Source organism: Melozone crissalis, unplaced genomic scaffold (genome assembly GCF_028551555.1).
Source record: "Melozone crissalis strain CALT ecotype California unplaced genomic scaffold, PUWL_Pcris_2 ptg000056l_1, whole genome shotgun sequence".
NCBI classification, from domain to species: Eukaryota; Metazoa; Chordata; class Aves; order Passeriformes; family Passerellidae; genus Melozone; species Melozone crissalis.
Genome location: NW_026535834.1, coordinates 10,632,546 through 10,651,183, shown reverse-complemented (window position 1 = coordinate 10,651,183; position 18,638 = coordinate 10,632,546). Strand labels below are relative to the sequence as shown.

The 18,638-nt window shown below is 52.4% G+C and overlaps 1 protein-coding gene across 1 annotated transcript; it reads right to left on the bottom strand.

The window, feature by feature from the left end:
* Positions 1 to 908: 908 nt before the first annotated feature.
* KLHL28 (kelch like family member 28) lies at positions 909 to 18,375 on the bottom strand. The gene is made up of 6 exons (XM_054286839.1): positions 18,306 to 18,375; positions 14,514 to 14,861; positions 12,766 to 13,316; positions 7,732 to 8,175; positions 2,771 to 2,979; positions 909 to 1,905 (listed from the first exon to the last, which is right to left on the bottom strand). The coding sequence occupies exons 2-6, from the start codon at positions 14,859 to 14,861 to the stop codon at positions 1,742 to 1,744; spliced, it is 1,716 nt and encodes a 571-aa protein (XP_054142814.1). The 5' UTR covers positions 18,306 to 18,375; the 3' UTR covers positions 909 to 1,741.
* Between the last annotated feature and the right edge of the window lie 263 nt (positions 18,376 to 18,638).

Below are 18,638 nucleotides of genomic sequence, written 5' to 3'. Positions count from 1 at the left end.
CCCCTCCTGTCCTGCCAAGAGATGCCCTGGAATAATGAAATCAGCTTTTATTTTATTGCTGTCACTGGAATGAACCCCTGTGGGCCAAATTAATAATTCCAGCAGTTCCAATGCAGTTTCTCTTATTTACATTTGAAATCCTGCTCAGTTCCACCAAATCTGAAGGAGACCTGCGGGATTTATGGTCTGTGCAATCACCTGGGATATGTCAACGACGTTTTATGGTGAAAACACCCTCCTGGACTGGTGAAATCCCAGTGATTGGAATGGAGGAACTGGAGGAGCCTGGCAGCAACCAGCTCTGCAGGAATTCAGGATAAATCCAGAGCACTAAAGCCTTCCCATTTAGCAAAATCATAAAAAAATGGCTCTTAAAGCAGCTACTTCAAATATTATTGCACCTTTCAAAATAACACTGTGTGGGCTTGGAAAACAAACACCAAACATGTTAAAATAAAGGGAAAGGAAACTCTGGAGGCAAAGAAAAATCCCTAGTACCATGCCTGGCAATGGGCAGCCACCACAGAAATGTAAGGTAATTGAGATCAGAAGACAACCCAAAATGTGCTGAATTGGTTGAATTCCATTTCAAATGATGGCTATAACCCACAGCATCACTTTCTCTCTCTCGGGCCCAGTTTCCAGTGAGCTCAGGGCTGTGCTTAGCCCAGTGGGACTGGGGTGAACCCCAGGAGCTGCCCCTCAGCAGGACACACGTTTGGAATGAGCCCTGTCTGACCTCCCTGCACTGCTGAGAAGGCAGAACTGCCTGAACAACCCGAGCTGGGGTGTCCCAGTTGTGAGAATGGGAACGATAAATGTGAAATCCCCCATGAGACTGCAGAGCTGCAGGGGCACGGAGGGGATGGAGCAAAGAAGAAACCAAACCAGTGGAACAATCCAAACATGCTTTATGCACCGAAATCGGGAACAGCCTCGGGGGTACCCCTACATTTAGCACCATTGTGAGATGGGAACATTCAGAGGAAGCAGTCACACAGTCCTTGGAAAAAGGGGAACACGGACATGAGCGAGGATGGGATGGGCTGGGATGGAAGTTTTATTTATTGGGTATCATGCTAGGAATGCTGCTGCTGTGATTTCTCCTCGCATTCCAACTGAAAGCACACAGCAGGCTGAAGTCAGTTCATCTAGCACTCGTTTCTCCACGAGCAGAAAACAGAAAGGAAAAGTTAAAAATGCAAATTCTCTCCGTCAGATCCAAAAACGTCCTGAGGAGGCAATAAATTTGCCTGGTAAACATCTCCAAGGATCATCCCAGCCCTCCTAGCAGGAAGCAGGTGACAAAGGAGAGCACAGGCAACATCCTATGGCATTTATTATGTACAAACCTTGAGATACAGAAACAAGGCAGCCCTTGAGTTACCGGTCACGAAAAGCCCCTGGAGCTTTCCCGGTGCGCAGCCAGGCAGGGCTCAGCCCCCCTGCGCTCACCCCCACGCTCACCCAGCCTCCCCCGGCTCGGGAGCTCCGCATTCCACAGGAGGAACAGACGCAAGCTCTAGAAAGGGTCGGATGGACACACTCCCAACTGGATGGGCGCACTCCCAACCGGATGCCAGCTCCCTCCCGAACCCCAGCCGCGAGCAGGGTGCCAAAGGCAGCGGGACACGGAGCTCTGGCCCTGTGCTCCCGCAGTACCGGAGGGTGCCGGGCCCCGGGAGCGGCTCCCCGGCGGCCCCGGGCTCAGCTCCGGCCGCCCCGTGCGAGGGCAGCGGCCTCAGAGCGCCGTGAGGCCGAAGTTGCAGCGGCAGTACATCATCCCCGCCGAGTCCAGCCACGAGTCCGAGATGGGCTCGTACCTCTGCACCGTGTTCAGGTAGGAGGAGCCCGAGTGTCCCCCCACCACGTACAGGTGGTTATCGATCACCGCCGCGCCCACGCCTGCGGGGAGAGGAGAGCGTCAAACCCTGCGGGATCAAACCCTGGGCATCAAACCCTGGGGCATCAAATACTGCAGCACCAAACCCTGGGCATCAAATCCTGTGGCACCAAACCCTGTGGCACCAAACCCTGGGCACCAAACCCTGCGGCACCAAACCCTGCGGGAGCCGGGCTCTGTCCCCACCCGGAGCCACCCCCAGAGCCCTCTCTGGCTAAAGAAAAGGGCTGTGAACGAGGAGCCTTCCCTGTTTGGCTCTGACACTCCTTTGGTGCTGTTCTCATCCCCTTTCCTACAATAAAACCTCCCTCTGTGCCAGTGCCCCATCAGGGACTGTGGGAGAGAACCAGGGAATGTTCTGAGCTGGAGATCATCCCAGCCCCATCCCTGCCCAGACCCCCAACAATCCCACCCTGGGCATCCCTGACAGTGCTGTCCAAACCCTCCTGGAGCTCTGGCAGCTTCGGGGCCGTGCCCATTCCCTGGGCAGTGCCAGCACCCTCTGGGGAAGAACCTTTCCCAAAATCCAGCCTGACCCTCCCTGGCCCAGCCCCAGCTTTTCCTGAGCCCCGTCCCTGTCCCAGGGAGCTGCATCACAGCCCTGCACCCCTGAATCTCCACACCCAACAGAACAGTGAGCACAGAACTGCTGCTACCCATCACTGCTGAAATCCCTGAAAAAACAGGAGGTAGAGTAGAATTACTACTTCCCATAATTTTTGTCACAGCTCAGCATTAATAAACTGAACTTGGAGAAATCCAGATCCCTTCACAGAATGCTGAAGTGACCCTCACCCAGAGATGGAGTCCCTGGCACTGTCCCTGCAGGTGTTACCAGCTCAGAGGTTCATCCCTGCCATGTCCCACCTGTCCTGGGCTCCTTCATGGGCCGGCACACCGTCCACTGGTTCTGGTGGGGGTCGTACCTCTCGATGCTGGACAGGTGGGACACCCCGTTGTGTCCCCCCACCACGAAGATGAAGCCCAGCATGACCCCCACCCCAAAGTTTATCCGTTTGTCAGCCATGGAGGCCACGGTCTCCCAGGAGTTCTTGCTCGGATCGTAGCGTTCCATGCTGCAAGGCAAACACAGCTGTGAGACTGGGAGCTGGGAAATTCACTCCTGGAGCGGTACATGTCACAGACACATTTTATGGAAAATCCTTTCCTCAGGATCTTTCCTCCTGAGAAGCTGAGAGGCCTCAGGAACAAAATGTAAACAATGGTTATCTGCTGCTGTGGATTGCAACAGGTGCATCTGGGATTGGTCTCATGTAGATGTTTAGAATTAGTGGCCAATCACAGTCCAGACTGTCTCGGTCAGTCCCAAGCCTTTGTTATCATTCCTTTCCTATTCTTAGCCAGCCTTCTGATGAAATCCTTTCTTCTATTCTTTTAGTATAGTTTTAATGTAATATATATCATAAAATAATAAATCAGCCTTCTGAAACACGGAGTCAGATCCTCATCTCTTCCCTCAGCCTAAGACCCCTGTGAGCACCGTCACAGGCACAGACACACTGTGAGCCCAGGATCTGGGGAATGGGATTCACTCCTGGGGTGGCACAGGCACAGCTGTGAGCCCAGGAATTCACTCCTGGAGTGGCACAGACACAGCTGTGAGCCCAGGAATTCACTCCTGGAGTGGCACAGGCACAGTTGTGAGCCCAGGAATTCACTCCTGGAGTGGCACAGACACAGCTGTGAGCCCAGGAATTCACTCCTGGAGTGGCACAGGCACAGCTGTGAGCTCAGGAATTCACTCCTGGAGTGGCACAGGCACAGCTGTGAGCTCAGGAATTCACTCCTGGGGTGGCACAGGCACAGTTGTGAGCTCAGGAATTCACTCCTGGGGTGGCACAGACACAGCTGTGAGCCCAGGATCTGAGAACGGGATTCACTCCTGGGGTGGCACAGGCACACCTTTGAGGTCAGGATCTGGGGAATTCACTCCTGGAGTGGCACAGGCACAGCTGTGAGCCCAGGAATTCACTCCTGGGGTGGCACAGACACAGCTGTGAGCCAGGGAGCTGGGATGGGATTCATTCCTGGAGTGGCACAGACACAGCTGTGAGCCCAGGAATTCATTCCTGGAGTGGCACAGGCACAGCTGTGAGCCCAGGAATTCACTCCTGGAGTGGCACAGGCACAGCTGTGAGCTCAGGAATTCACTCCTGGAGTGGCACAGGCACAGCTGTGAGCCCAGGAATTCACTCCTGGAGTGGCACAGACACAGCTGTGAGCTCAGGAATTCACTCCTGGAGTGGCACAGGCACAGCTGTGAGCCCAGGAATTCACTCCTGGAGTGGCACAGACACAGCTGTGAGCTCAGGAATTCACTCCTGGAGTGGCACAGGCACAGCTGTGAGCCCAGGAATTCACTCCTGGAGTGGCACAGACACAGCTGTGAGCTCAGGAATTCACTCCTGGAGTGGCACAGGCACAGCTGTGAGCCAGGGAGCTGGGATGGGATTCATTCCTGGAGTGGCACAGGCACAGCTGTGAGCCCAGGAATTCACTCCTGGAGTGGCACAGACACAGCTGTGAGCCAGGGAGCTGGGATGGGATTCACTCCTGGAATGGCACAGACACAGCTGTGAGCCCAGGATCTGAGAACGGGACTCCCTCCTGGGGTGGCACAGACACAACTTTGAGCTCAGGATCTGGGGAATTCACTCCTGGAATGTCACAGCTCCAGCTGGCTCTGCCAGAATTACCACACATATGGAATAATGGAACACAGAAGAAAGGGCTGGAGTTGACGGAAAATTCAGCATTGCAGTTGCTTGGTACAACCCAACAGCAGCACCCAGAAGTTGTGTTATCACCTGGGAAGCATCAGTCACACCCCAGGGCACTGCCACAACCAAAGCAGCCCAACAGTGTTGCCAAAATTCAGTTTTAACCTATTTTTATAATATATTCAGTCAAAGGGTGGGTACAATGAGCTTAAAAGACTTTTCCATCCCATATTTCCCCCTGGCAAAGCAGCTGGTTCAGCCTCCCCCATGTCCTCCCTGTCCCACTGTCCTGGATCTTCAGGTCACACCCTAAAACCAAGAGGTTCCTCAGAGCTGAAAGCTCCTTCAGGATGCCTGGTGCGATTTTTTAAAATAAGAATTTAAAATGCATATCACATAAATATCAATCTATTAAAATATTATAATAATCTATTAAAATATTATACTAACCTAGTAAAATCTATTAAAATATAATAATCTAGTAAAGTAATATAATAATCTAGTAAAATAATCTAGTAAAATAATATAATAATCTATTAAAATAATCTAATAATCTATTAAAACAAAAATGCTGTGGGGAACTGAACACAATGCAGAGCTGAAGTGTATTCCTGTGGCTACAAAGCAAATCCAAAATTACCTTGAGGGTGGCCTGAAAATAACATTCAGAGAGAAAAAGCATGTGGAGAGTGTATTTATATTCCTCAGGAAAAGCTCAAAAGAGGCTGCTGATCAAACCACAGAGGGCAGGAGAGGTTTCAGGATCAAAGGGAAATGAATTCTCATCGTTATTAATATTTCTGATCACTGTACAGATGGTCAGTCATTAACACACTCATGGCTCAGAGCTGCTCCTGCCCAAGCACAGAGGGGCAGGAAAAAAGGGAAGAGGAGATCAGCAGCACAGAGTTTGGAAAAGGGGTTCATTACCCAGTGTGAGCTTGATTTAATGCCAGAGCTTGGAGGAGCCTGGTGCTGCATGGCATGGCTCAGCACTCACCCCTCCAATCATAAATAAAACCAGGATTATTCACAGAATATGGAACAGCCTGAGTTAGAATGATCAAGGATCCATTTCTAATAGAAAGAAGAATCTTTTCCTAAAAGAAGAATCTTTTCCTAAAAGAAGAACCTTTTCCTAATATCCAACCTAAAGCTCCCTGACTCAGCCTGAAGTATAAAAAGTCAATGCAATTCATCATCACAACACCTGGTGCCAGTCTGCTGAACAATCCCTGTGTCCCTCCCTAGGAACAAGGGTTTCATTCTTTATTCAGCTCTTACACTTGCAGTTTATTATTCTGCTTCCTGGAGGGACATTCAGCTGATTTGTCCCCATTTGAATGATGGAAAATGATTCCTTTGGATACCTGGATGTCCCTGGACATCCTCAGGGAACAGGGGAGTTAATGAGCTGGTGGTGCCAGGAAAACTCCTTGGGAATGCAAGGTCTGAAACAAGCCCTGGAGTCAGAGCAGAACTGCCCATCCTCAATCCTGCTATGAGCAGTAACTCTAATTCAAGATCCCATCAGAGTTTTGTATTTATTTTGTTGTATTGAGCATGGGACAACTCCAATCCACCTCAAATCAGGGCTTTTGTGGTAAAGCTCAGCACCCACCCTCAGATTTTGCAGGTTTGAGCTCCAAGGCTCAGTAATGTGCAGGCATGTCTTTGTTTTCATGTTTTTGGTAAAATCACCTTTTAGGTGATCTAAAAAAGAGCCCAAATAAGGTGGAAGACACAAAGTGGAATAAAAATAAAGACCTCCCTTTTGAATGATGGGACTGGTGTGACAGTACATGGATTAATGAGGCCCAGGATCCACTGGAGATTATTTAATTGGGTGCCCACGTGGGCACAGGGCCATCCCAGCACGTACCTGTTCATGTGGGCAGGGGAATGATGTAAAAGGCTGCCTGTGGGGTTTGCTGGTGCCAGGTGGGCACAGGGTGGGGCAGGGGAAGGATTAATGAGGCTGCCCATGGGGTTTGCTGGTGCCCAGGTGGGCACAGCACACACCTGTTCATGTGGGCAGTGTGGGTCCCCCCAGCACACACCTGTTCACATGGGCAGGGGAAGGATTAAAAAGGCTACCTGTGAAGTTTGGTGGTGCCCAGGTCACCCCAGCCTGTACCTGTTCATATGGGCAGGGGAAGGATTAATAAGGCTGCCCAGGGGGTTTGTGCTGGTGCCCAGGTGGGCACAGGTGACCCCAGCACATCCTTGTTCATGTGGGCAGGGAAAGGATAATGAACCTACCTGTGGGGTTTGCTGGTGCCAGGTGGGCACAGGTGCCCCCAGCCCGTACCTGTTCATGTGGGCAGGGGAAGGATGTAAAAGGCTGCCCAGGATGTTGTGGTGGTAGCCAGGTGCCCCCAACCCATACCTGTTCATGTGGGCAGGGAAGGATTAATGAACCTGTCCAGGACGTTTTGGCTTTGCCCAGGTGCCCATACCTGTTCATGTGGGCAGGGGGAGGATGAATGAGCCTGCCCAGGGTGTTTTGGTGGTGTCCCCATCCCATACCTGTTCATGTGGGCAGGGGAAGGATGTAAAAGGCTGCCCAGGTTGTTTTGGTGGTACCCAGGTGCCCTCAGCCCGTACCTGTTCATGTGGGCAGGGGGAGGATGAATGACCCTGCCTGTGGGGTTTGGTGATGCCCAGGTGTAGCCAGGTGCCCGTACCTGTTCATGTGGGCAGGGGGAGGATGAATGACCCAGCCTGTGGGGTTTGGTGATGCCCAGGTGTAGCCAGGTGCCCGTACCTGTTCATGTGGGCAGGGGGAGGATGAATGACCCAGCCTGTGGGGTTTGGTGATGCCCAGATGTAGCCAGGTGCCCGTACCTGTTCATGTGGGCAGGGGGAGGATGAATGACCCTGCCTGTGGGGTTTGGTGATGCCCAGGTGTAGCCAGGTGCCCGTACCTGTTCATGTGGGCAGGGGGAGGATGAATGACCCTGCCTGTGGGGTTTGGTGATGCCCAGGTGTAGCCAGGTGCCCGTACCTGTTCATGTGGGCAGGGGGAGGATGAATGACCCTGCCTGTGGGGTTTGGTGACGCCCAGGTGTAGCCAGGTGCCCGTACCTGTTCATGTGGGCAGGCCCGTAGCCCCCGATGGCGTAGATCATGCCGTCCAGCACGGCGGCAGCGAAGCAGCTCCGTGTCCTGCTCATGGGTGCCACCAGCTGCCACTCCTTGCCCTTGGGCACGTACTTCTCCACGCTCCTGAGGTAGGACTGGCCGTCGTAGCCGCCCAGGGCGTAGAGCTCGCCAGCCAGCACGGCCACGCCCAGCGTGCTGCGGCTCTCGAACATCCTCTCCAGGGAGCTCCAGGTGTTGGTGTCGGGGTCCCAGCACTCCACGGAGCTCTCGTGCTTCCTGTAGCTGATGCCCTGGCACACGTGGGTGGCGATGCCCCCCACCACGTACATCTTCTGCTCCAGCACGCACACCCCGAACTCGTAGCGGGGGATGCTCAGGGGGGCCAGCCCGATCCACGAGTCGTTCTGGGGGAAATACATCTCCATGCTGCAGGAGAAACACACAGCCAGTCAGCAAAGGGAGAACTGGGGGGAAAATACATCTCCATGCTGCAGGGCAAACACACAGCCAGTCAGCAAAGGGAGAACTGGGGGGAAAATACATCTCCATGCTGTAGGAGAAACACACAGCCAGTAAGCAAAGGGAGAACTGGGGGGAAAATACATCTCCATGCTGCAGGAGAAACACACAGACAGTCAGCAGAGGGAGAACTGGGGAAAATACATCTCCATGCTGCAGGAGAAACACACAGCCAGTAAGCAAAGGGAGAACTGGGGGGAAAATACATCTCCATGCTGCAGGAGAAACACACAGACAGTAAGCAGAGGGAGAACTGGGGAAAATACATCTTCATGCTGCAGGGCAAACACACAGCCAGTCAGCAGAGGGAGAACTGGAATGGCTGAAAACGTGCCCCAAAGGGAGGGGAAAACAAATCAAAAACAAACCAAACCAGCCTCAGAAATGGGAGAGAGAAAAGCAAATTACAGAGAGGGGAGCACACATCTGCATTTACAAATGTACATTTAGAAACTACAGCTAGCAGTTTATAAATGTGGATTTTATGTGCACTCTGTAATTTAAACAAAGTGTCCACGTAGCACAAACTACCCTGAAAAATACATCTTTAAAACAGCTTATTTCTTTTAAACAGCATTTTAAACCTTAAATCTAAGGCTAAACCTAAGGGCTCAACCCTATACCTTAAAACTAAACCCTAAACCTTAAAGCTCAACCCTAAAGCTAAACCCTAAACCCCAAAGCTCAACCTTAAAGCTCAACCCTCAAGCTAAACCCTAAACCTTAAAGCTCAGCCCTCAAGCTAAATCCTAAACCCCAAAGCTCAACCTTAAAATACCATTTTCTTTTAATTATACTCAGTGTGAGTATACTCAGGGTCTAGTTTGCCCCATATAAAGTCTAGCCAATCTACCTGAATAGTTTAATTAATAATTTAGCTAAATAATTAAGAGGTTATCTGGTACAGAGGAAACATGATCTGTTCAAAAACCATACAGGAGTGTGAGGCCCCTCGAGAGCTGGCAGGCACTAAGAGCCAGAAACAGGAGCTGCTGAGACACCAGAGAACAGAGATTAAATATATTCTAAGTAATTTTGTTATTATGAAGTAGCAAAAAATTGAAAATAATCCAAATTATACTGGGAAGCTACATTTTTATAGTCACTGAAGAAGGTGGGAAAGAAGCAGAGCTGAAGAATATCAGAGAATGACTTTATTCACTCAAACATTTTTTTTATGAAGAACAAAACTCCCTTTATTTTTTAAGTCTATAAACCCAACAATTCCCAGCCCTGACATCTGGTTTAATATCAGTGACCATCACTGGGAAAATCCACTTGAAATGACTTTGGTACCTCTGAACCCAGGGAAAAGCACACCCAGCTCTGGCCAGGTTCTCACAAGTGCCTCTCCCTGCAAGCACAGAACTGTCCCAAAGCAGATCCCAGAATGTGCTCCAGAACCCAGCTGTGGAACCAGTTCAGGCAGCCTGCCTGGGCACAGGAACGCTCCTGGGGCTGCTCAGGCACACTGAACATCAAAGCTCTGCCAGTGCAAGTACAAATGGATATTTGTATAGGAACAGCCCACACACAGTTTAACCAGCAGCTCTGGGAATGCTAATCCCACGTTCTGAGCACACCCAGCCACACCAGCCGGGGACAGAAAGTTGTTTTTCTCTCTCTTTTGTTCCTTCTGCTCCAGGAGGAGCCTCAGGGACTCTCCAGGAACTGAGGAGGTTCACTCTGGGATGCAGTGAAGGAGGAGAGGCAGCCACTGCTCCTGCCTGCACAGACACCTGCCCACAGCTGGGATTAAAGCCAGGGTCACACCATGATCCAGAACTCCTTCATGGAACCCAGCATCCCTGAGGCTGGAAAAGAGCTCCAAGATCAGAGTCCCAGCTGTGCCAATGCCCACCCTGTGCCCAGCCCAGAGCTCTCAGTGCCACCTCCAGGGATGGGCACTGCAACCCTCCCTGGGCAGCCACTTCCATTTTCTCCTTGAAACAATTCCTCCTGCAAATATCCCGTAATCCCTCAGCACAGACAGAGGCAGAGCTCAGATCCATCCCTCTCTTCTGGATGGAAAAATCCAACAATTCATTCCCAAAATTCAGGAATGGCAGCCACTAAATGACACAAGACAGCTGCTGGGGAGACAATTCCTGCTTCCAGAGAGGAACTTTTGTCCTAAATCACATCCCAGGATCAACAATGCAATGGAAAACCTGGAGTGAAACCCTACCTGGCATTACTGAAATATATTCAGATTAGATTGGATATTTCATCAAAATCAGCCCAAAAATCTTATCAAAATCTTATCAAAATGAGCCCCAAGCTGGAACTCCCAGGTCCAATTTTCCATGGGGAAATTCCTGCTGTACCCATCCTGAGGCCGTTCCCTCTGCTCCTGTCCCTGTTCCCTGGAGCAGAGCCCGACCCCCTGGCTGTGCCCTCCTGGCAGGAGCTGTAGGGAAAAGTCTCCCTGAGCCTCCTTTCTGCTCTCCCACTCTGCTCTGATTAACTCTATTTTAATTCCAAGGAATTCTGAATTATCAGGAAGCACATTTGTCAGACAGCAAGATAATTTTTATGATTTGTTTGTAATAATAACAAATCAGAGGGAAAATTAGGTGAAATGAAAATACCTGGAAAGAAAAATAAGAACTGTGCAGACTTAATTAACCTTATTAACTCAATCAACAGCATGAAAATTATTCCAGAGCTTTTTTGTTTGCACAAACAAATGTCTGGCACAAACAAAACCCCCTAACACTGCAAATTATTAATGAAATAAAAAAAAAGCATTTTGAAGTTGGGGATAATCCTTGTTAAAAAAAACTGCTGAAGAGTTTTTATGGAGGAACTTGGGTCTCATTCTAGTTAAAAAAAGAGAAAACCTGCTGGGGAGTTTTTACGGAAGAACTTGGGGCTCATCCTTGTTAAAAAAAAACCTGCTGGAGAGTTTTAATGGAGAAACATGGGGCTCATTCTAGTTAAAAAAAGAAAACCTGCTGAACAGTTTTTTATGGAGAAATTTTGGGTTCATCCTTGTTAAAAAATCCCTCTGGAGAGTTTTTACAGCAGAACTTGGGGTTCATCCTTGTTAAAAAAAAGAAAACCTGCTGGAGAGGTTTTATGGAGAAACTTGGGACTCATGCTGGTTGAAAAAACCTGCTGAAGAATTTTTATGGAAGAACTTGGGGCTCATCCTTGTTAATAAAACCTGCTGAAGAGTTTTTATGGAAGAACTTGGGGCTCATGCTGGTTAAAAAAAGAGAAACCTGCTGGAGAGTTTCTATGGAGGAACTTGGGCTCATCCCTGTTAAAAAAAAAAGAAAACCTGCTTGAGAGTTTTATGGACGAATTTGGGTCTCATGCTGGTTAAAAATAGAAAACCTGATGAAGAGTTTCTATGAAGGAACTTGGGGCTCATCCCTGTGAAAAAAAAAGAAAACCTGCTGCACAGTTTTTTATGGAGAAATTTTGGGTTCATCCTTGTTAAAAAAGCCCGCTGGAGAGTTTTTGTGGAGGAACTTGGGGCTCATCCCTGTTAAAAAAGGAAAACCTGCTGAAGAGTTTTTATGGAGAAAAAAAAACCTGGGGCTCATCCCTGTTAAAAAGACCTGCTGAAGAATTTTTGTGCAGAAACTTTGGGTTCATCCTTGTTAAAAAAGAACTGCTGGAGATTTTAATGGAGCAACTTGGGGCTCATCCTTGTAAAAAAAAAAAAGAAAACCTGCTGGAGAGTTTCTATGGAAAAATTAGGGCTCATCCTTGTTAAAGAAAATCTGCTGAAGAGTTTTTATGGAGAAACTTGGGGCTCATCCTTGTTAGAAAAAGAAAACCTGCTGAATAGTTTTTATGGAAGAACTTGGGGCTCATGGTGATTAAAAAAAAAAGAAAACCTGCTGAAGAGTTTTTATGGAGGAACTTGGAACTCAACCTGCTGAAGAGTTTTTATGAAGGAACTTGGGGCTCATCCTTGTTAAAGAAAACCTGCTGAAGAGTTTCTATAGAGGAACTTTGGGCTTACCCCTGTTAAAGAAAACCTGCTGCACAATTTTTATGGAAGAACTTGGGGCTCATGGTGATTAAAAAAAAAAGAAAACCTTCTGAAGAGTTTTTATGGAGAAACTTGGAAGTCAACCTGCTGAAGAGTTTCTATGGAGGAACTCGAGGCTCATCCTTGTTAAAAAAAAGAAAACCTGCTGAAGAGTTTTTATGGAGGAACTTGGGGCTCATCCTTGTTAAAGAAAACCTGCTGAAGAGTTTCTATGGAGGAACTTGGAGCCCATCCTTGTTAAAGAAAACCTGCTGAAGAGTTTCTATAAAGGAACTTCGGGCTTACCCCTGTTAAAGAAAACCTGCTGAAGAGTTTTTATGGAGGAACTTGGAATTCAACCTGCTGAAGAGTTTTGATGGAGGAAAAGAACAACCCCACCCCGCAAGCCCTGGTGGCACTCCCAGATCCCTTCCAACCCCAGAGATGGGGGATCCCAGCTCCCAGCGCCCCGCCAGGGGTGCCAGGCAGCGCCCAGAGCCGCTCCTCACCTCTCCAGGCAGGCGAAGAGGCCGGCCTTGCCCCCCACGGCACAGAGCACCTTGGGCGCGCAGCGGGGCCGCGTCAGCAGCACGGTCTGGTGGGACAGTCTGTGCTCGGGCATGAAGTGGTACTTGAGGGCCTCGTTGAGCAGGTGCTTGCAGGTGTGGTCGTCCCGGATCAGGTGGTTGGCCTCGTAGAGGCGCGTGAGGAACTTGACGCTGAGCAGGGGCAGGCGCACGCAGTGCAGCAGCTGCGCCAGGTACTTCTGGCGCTCCTGCACGTCGTACTTGATCCAGGCCTCCAGGGCGTAGAACACCGTCTCCTCCGTCAGCACGTTCAGGCAGTCGTTGGACACGATCTCGTCCAGCTCCGAGTGCGTCAGCTCCAGGAACTCCTCGGTCTGGCACACGTCCTCGAAGTTCTGGCAGATGAACTTGCTGGCGGCCAGGTAGAGCTCGCGGCAGCCGTAGGTCTCGGCGAAGCGCGAGATGCCGATGCAGTTGCCGGGGTCCAGCTGGCTCTCCAGGAAGGCGCAGCACTCCTTGACCACCAGCTTCACCTGGATTGGAATTAAACCCCAATACTGCCGTGCCTGGGCTCGTCTGGCCTTGCTGCTGGACCAAAGGTGGCAGCTGGGGTGGTTTCACCCCACAGACACCTTTGGCTGGCTGGGTGTGTGGTGCTTCACCCCACAGATACCTTTGGCTGGCTGGGTGTGTGGTGTTTCACCCCACAGATACCTTTGGCTGGCTGGGTGTGTGGGGTTTCACCCCACAGACACCTTTGGGCCGGCTGGGTGTGTGGGGTTTCACCCCACAGACACTTCTGGCCTGGTGTGTGTGCGGTGTTTCACCCCACAGACACCTCTGGCTGGCTGGATGCTGCAGCTGGGCGCTTGGGACAAGGCCAGACATGCAGGAGCTCAGGTTTACCTCTGGTGGAGAAGCTTTAAGGCGAGGTGAAGGAAAAAGGAGTTGGTTCTGCTGGAGGGTTTGATCCAGAGCTTTATTCCTGGCACACAGGCCTCTGAATGCAGCACCAGCTCCAACAGAACAACCGAACTGCATGGCTGCTGTGTGTTTTAACCCCAGGGAGAGGGGCAGGGCAGGGGTAGGGATCCCACCAACCAGGTAAGGGGGGGAAAGTCTCAGGGGACAAATGACACCTGGATGGCCCAATGTCCCCAGGGCTGAGAGGAATCTTTTGAACTCTGCCAATTGTCGCAGACATCTTTTCATTAAAAATCCTTTCTTAGGATTTTTCCTCCTGAGAAGCTGAGAGGCTTCAGGAACAAAATGCAAACAATGGTTATCTGCTGCTCTGGAAGGCAACAGGTGCATCTGGGATTGGTCTCATGGGGTTGTTTCTAACTAATGGCCAATCACAGTCAGCTGGCTCGGACAGAGAGTCTAAGGCAGATGCCTTTGTCATCATTCTTTCCTTGCTGTTCTTAGCTTAGCTAGCCTTCTGAGATGAAACCTTTTCTTCTATTACTTTTAGTATAGTTTTAAAGTAATATATATCATAAAAAAATAAATCAGCCTTCTGAAACATGGAGTCAGATCCTCGTCTCTTCCCTCATCCTCAGACCCCTGAGACCCCGTCACAGCCAATCACTCGGTGCCCTGGCTGGGATGCCAAGACTGACGGACAGCTCTCAGCAAGGGGGCCAGGGAGGGGAAGGGAGGGGTCGTTGGCACAGCCGGGGAAGGACCTGGCATGCCGAGACAGGCTGTTCCACGGCAGCACAACAGACCTGCAGCAGGTTGGCGGCGGGCAGCAGCGACTCCACGGTGTCCTGCGAGATGAAGACGGTGCCGGTGTAGGCGTACTCCACGATGGCCTGCAGCGCCGCCTCGTCCACGCACTGGAACTCCACCTCGGCGTTCTCCTTCTCCGACAGGTTCCCGGTGAACATGGCCTTGAAGTAGGGGCTGATGCTGGCCAGCACGGCCTTGTGCGCGTGGATCTTGGCCTCGCCGGCGCGCAGCACCACGTCACAGAGCTCCTGGTGCTGCCGCAGCAGGTTCAGGCCCTGCAGCAGCTGCTCCGAGTGCAGCGGGGTCAGCTTGGCCAGCAGGAACGGCGGGGACGACCCGTCCATCTGGGACAAACACAGAGCTGTCACCTCATGCTTTGGCACGCACGACAGGTAAAAGGTGTTTTGCTGTCTAATAAGGTCCCCAGTTCCCCTTTCAACCCTTACCTGCTGCACTTTTTCGTGCAAGTTAAATCCAGGACTTCAAATGTTCATTAATAGTCTATGCTAGATTCAACACTCAATTAAAAAAACCCACAACCATCACTTTGTTTTGTTCTGGAGTAAAATATGATTTGATTGTGCAGGGCCCGGAGCTGGCCTGAAGATCCCCGTGGATCCCTTCCCACTCAGGGTACTCTGTGACTCTACATCAAGGGTTTGAGAGAACTGAACAGTGGCTGAAACAGAAACAAACACAGATAACTAAGGAAAACAACTGGCTTATTTGAGATGAAGTTTTAGAAGTTCTTAAACTCCTTTTGTGCAGTTCAGTTCCTGCACTAAACTCCTTTTGTTCAGCTCCCTGCCTGCTCAGTGCTCCTGGGGAGCAGCCCAGTCCTGCTGTGCCTGTCTCTGGCAGGGAGCAGCTCCCATTGCCATTCCCATTCCCCTGCCAGCCACCCCCACTGAGGCAGAGGGGCTGGAGCAGATTCCTGTGCTGTGGATGCACAGAGGAGCACAGGAGAAAGGGGAGATCCCCACCTCACCTCGCCCTGTGGCTCCCACCGTGCCAGGAAATCCCTGCTGGGATGGGCTCAGCCTCTGGAGGGCTCAGAGCTGCCCAGGTGAGCAGGGACAGGCTCAGCACCTGGAACTCTCAGCACTGCCCAGGTGAGCAGGGACAGGCTGAGCACCTGGAACTCTCAGCACTGCCCAGGTGAGCAGGGACAGGCTCAGCACCTGGAACTCTCAGCACTGCCCAGGTGAGCAGGGACAGGCTGAGCACCTGGAACTCTCAGCACTGCCCAGGTGAGCAGGGACAGGCTCAGCACCTGGAACTCTCAGCACTGCCCAGGTGAGCAGGGACAGGCTGAGCACCTGGAACTCTCAGCACTGCCCAGGTGAGCAGGGACAGGCCCAGCACCTGGAACTCTCAGCACTGCCCAGGTGAGCAGGGACAGGCTCAGCACCTGGAACTCTCAGCACTGCCCAGGTGAGCAGGGACAGGCCCAGCACCTGGAACTCTCAGCACTGCCCAGGTGAGCAAGGACAGGCTCAGCACCTGGAACTCTCAGCAATTCCCAGGTGAGCAGGGACAGGCTCAGCACCTGGAACTCTCAGCACTCCCCAGGTGAGCAGGGACAGGCTGAGCACCTGGAACTCTCAGCACTGCCCAGGTGAGCAGGGACAGGCTCAGCACCTGGAACTCTCAGCACTGCCCAGGTGAGCAGGGACAGGCTCAGCACCTGGAACTCTCAGCACTGCCCAGGTGAGCAGGGACAGGCTCAGCACCTGGAACTCTCAGCACTGCCCAGGTGAGCAGGGACAGGCTCAGCACCTGGAACTCTCAGCACTGCCCAGGTGAGCAGGGACAGGCTGAGCACCTGGAACTCTCAGCAATTCCCAGGTGAGCAGGGACAGGCTCAGCACCTGGAACTCTCAGCACTGCCCAGGTGAGCAGGGACAGGCTCAGCACCTGGAACTCTCAGCACTGCCCAGGTGAGCAGGGACAGGCTGAGCACCTGGAACTCTCAGCAATTCCCAGGTGAGCAGGGACAGGCTCAGCACCTGGAACTCTCAGCACTGCCCAGGTGAGCAGGGACAGGCTCAGCACCTGGAACTCTCAGCACTGCCCAGGTGAGCAGGGACAGGCTCAGCACCTGGGACTCTCAGCACTCCCCAGCCCTGGCAGCTGCCCACGCTGCCCAGGAGCTGCAGGAGAGCAGAATCCTCACTCCCCCACACAGCTGCTCTCCCCCACGTCCCGTGCACATCGTGACACCGGAGCCCCCGGGTTCCTGCCCTAATTGGAGGCACCTGCTCTAATTCCAGCTCCCTGAGCACTGCCAGGGTGCAGCAGCTCTTTGTTCAGCCCCCAGCCCTGCTCTGCTGAGAGGCGGAGGGTAGGGATGTGTCAGGATCCTGGGACACAATGCCATTGTTCTGCAGGGAACAACCCCCCGCTCCTGAGCAGAGCAGCTTTTGATTTGCTAAATGATCCCTGCAAGATCTTGCTTCTTTTATCTTCATAATAAGTTCATCATCTGCACAGCTCCTTAAATGACACCTCACTTGCAGGTGAGCCCACTTAAAAGTGCTTAATTGGAAATAATCAAATGGGTTGCCAACGTTTAAATGCAGAATACAATAGCAGTGACAGGGAAGGGGCTGGAAAAGCTCTTACCCACCAAGAGATAAATAAGCTCTCCTATTATCACTCTTCACTGGAAAAAATAACTGAAAAAAACTCATTTAAGTGCATCTGCAAAAGACAACGTTTTCCCTACCACAATTTTGCAGCACAAATTATCCATGGAAAAATTTAAAAATTTAAAATCATAAAAAAGCCATCCAGCAGCTAAAAGAATGTACTTCCCTTTTGTGTTTGTGTTCAGTTCCTGGTTTGATCATACAAACACACACAGAAATCAGGAAACCTAAGGCACCACCACATGGAAAAAGGAGTGGTCCCAGCTCAGATGCAAAACCTGCCGGAACACCTGTGAATAACCACATTTAAGGTATTCTGCACCAATAAAACTTCCTGTACCACTCTGGTAGAACCTTTCACCCCTCTGCATGGCCAGGATCACCCATACCATGGATTTGCTGTTATTTATTTTACTTTTTAGCAAGAAATCAGCAGCTGGAACATGAAGCAGCGCTGGAATTGCATCCCAGCCCAGCGACCCGTGCTCAGGACACCAAACGGCTCCGGGCTCTCAGATCCTCCCAGCCCGTGGCTAAAGCTTATCTCAACCTCAGCAGGGGCTGGACACAAAGAGGGGAGCCCAGGGAACACCTGAGCCGGGGCTGTGGGTGTGCTGGGGAGCAGCACAGGAGCTGCGGGCTCTGCCGTGTCCCGAGCGCGGGTTGGGGACCGCCAGGGACGGGGCTGGGCTGGATCTGCGACGGTCAGAGAGCCTGAGCCGGGCTGAGCGCGGCCCTAACACCCGGGGGAAGAGAGACAAACACAGCAGAGACTCCCTGCTTCTGGAACTGCTGCTCTGCCCGGTGCGGGGCTCACCCCGGCGCCGCTCTCGGCCGGGGCTCGGAGCAAGCTGGGCTCCCGGTGTCCCTGACCAGAGTCCCTTCGGCGTCCCGGTTCCGTTCTCGGCCAGGTCCCGGAGCACGCCGGGCTCCCGGTGTCCCTGCCCACGGTCCCTCCCAGCCCACAGCGCTCCCGGTCCTTGCGGCTCCGCCACTCTCCCCGTGTCGGGCGGGCCGCCCGCGCAGCCGCTCCCGCCGCGCTCGCACCCCGCCCGAGAAAGCACGGCTCCCCTCACGGCCACCCCGCGGCAGTGTCCCGGCCGTGTCCCGGCCGTGCAGCGCCGGCCCCGCTCCCACCTGTGCCGGGGTGCCCCAGGCCCGGCCCGGCCGCGCCGCCGCCGCCTCGTTCCGCCACTCCGCCACCGCCCGTCCGTCACTTCCGGCCGCCCCGCCCCGCGCGCCCCGCCAATCAACGGCCGCGCCGCCGCACACACCCACACCCGCCGGCCCCCGGGCGCTACCACAGCGCGCACCGCGCGGGGGGCCCCCCGCGCTTTCGCTTCCCCGCCGGTTTTGCTTCACCCTATCCCCGCCGCTCGAGCGACGCTGCTCTCGGTTTCTTCGCCACCGCGTTCGCGCCCCGTCCCGTCCGCAGCGGCCTGAGGAGAAGTCGCGGAGGTACGCGTGTCC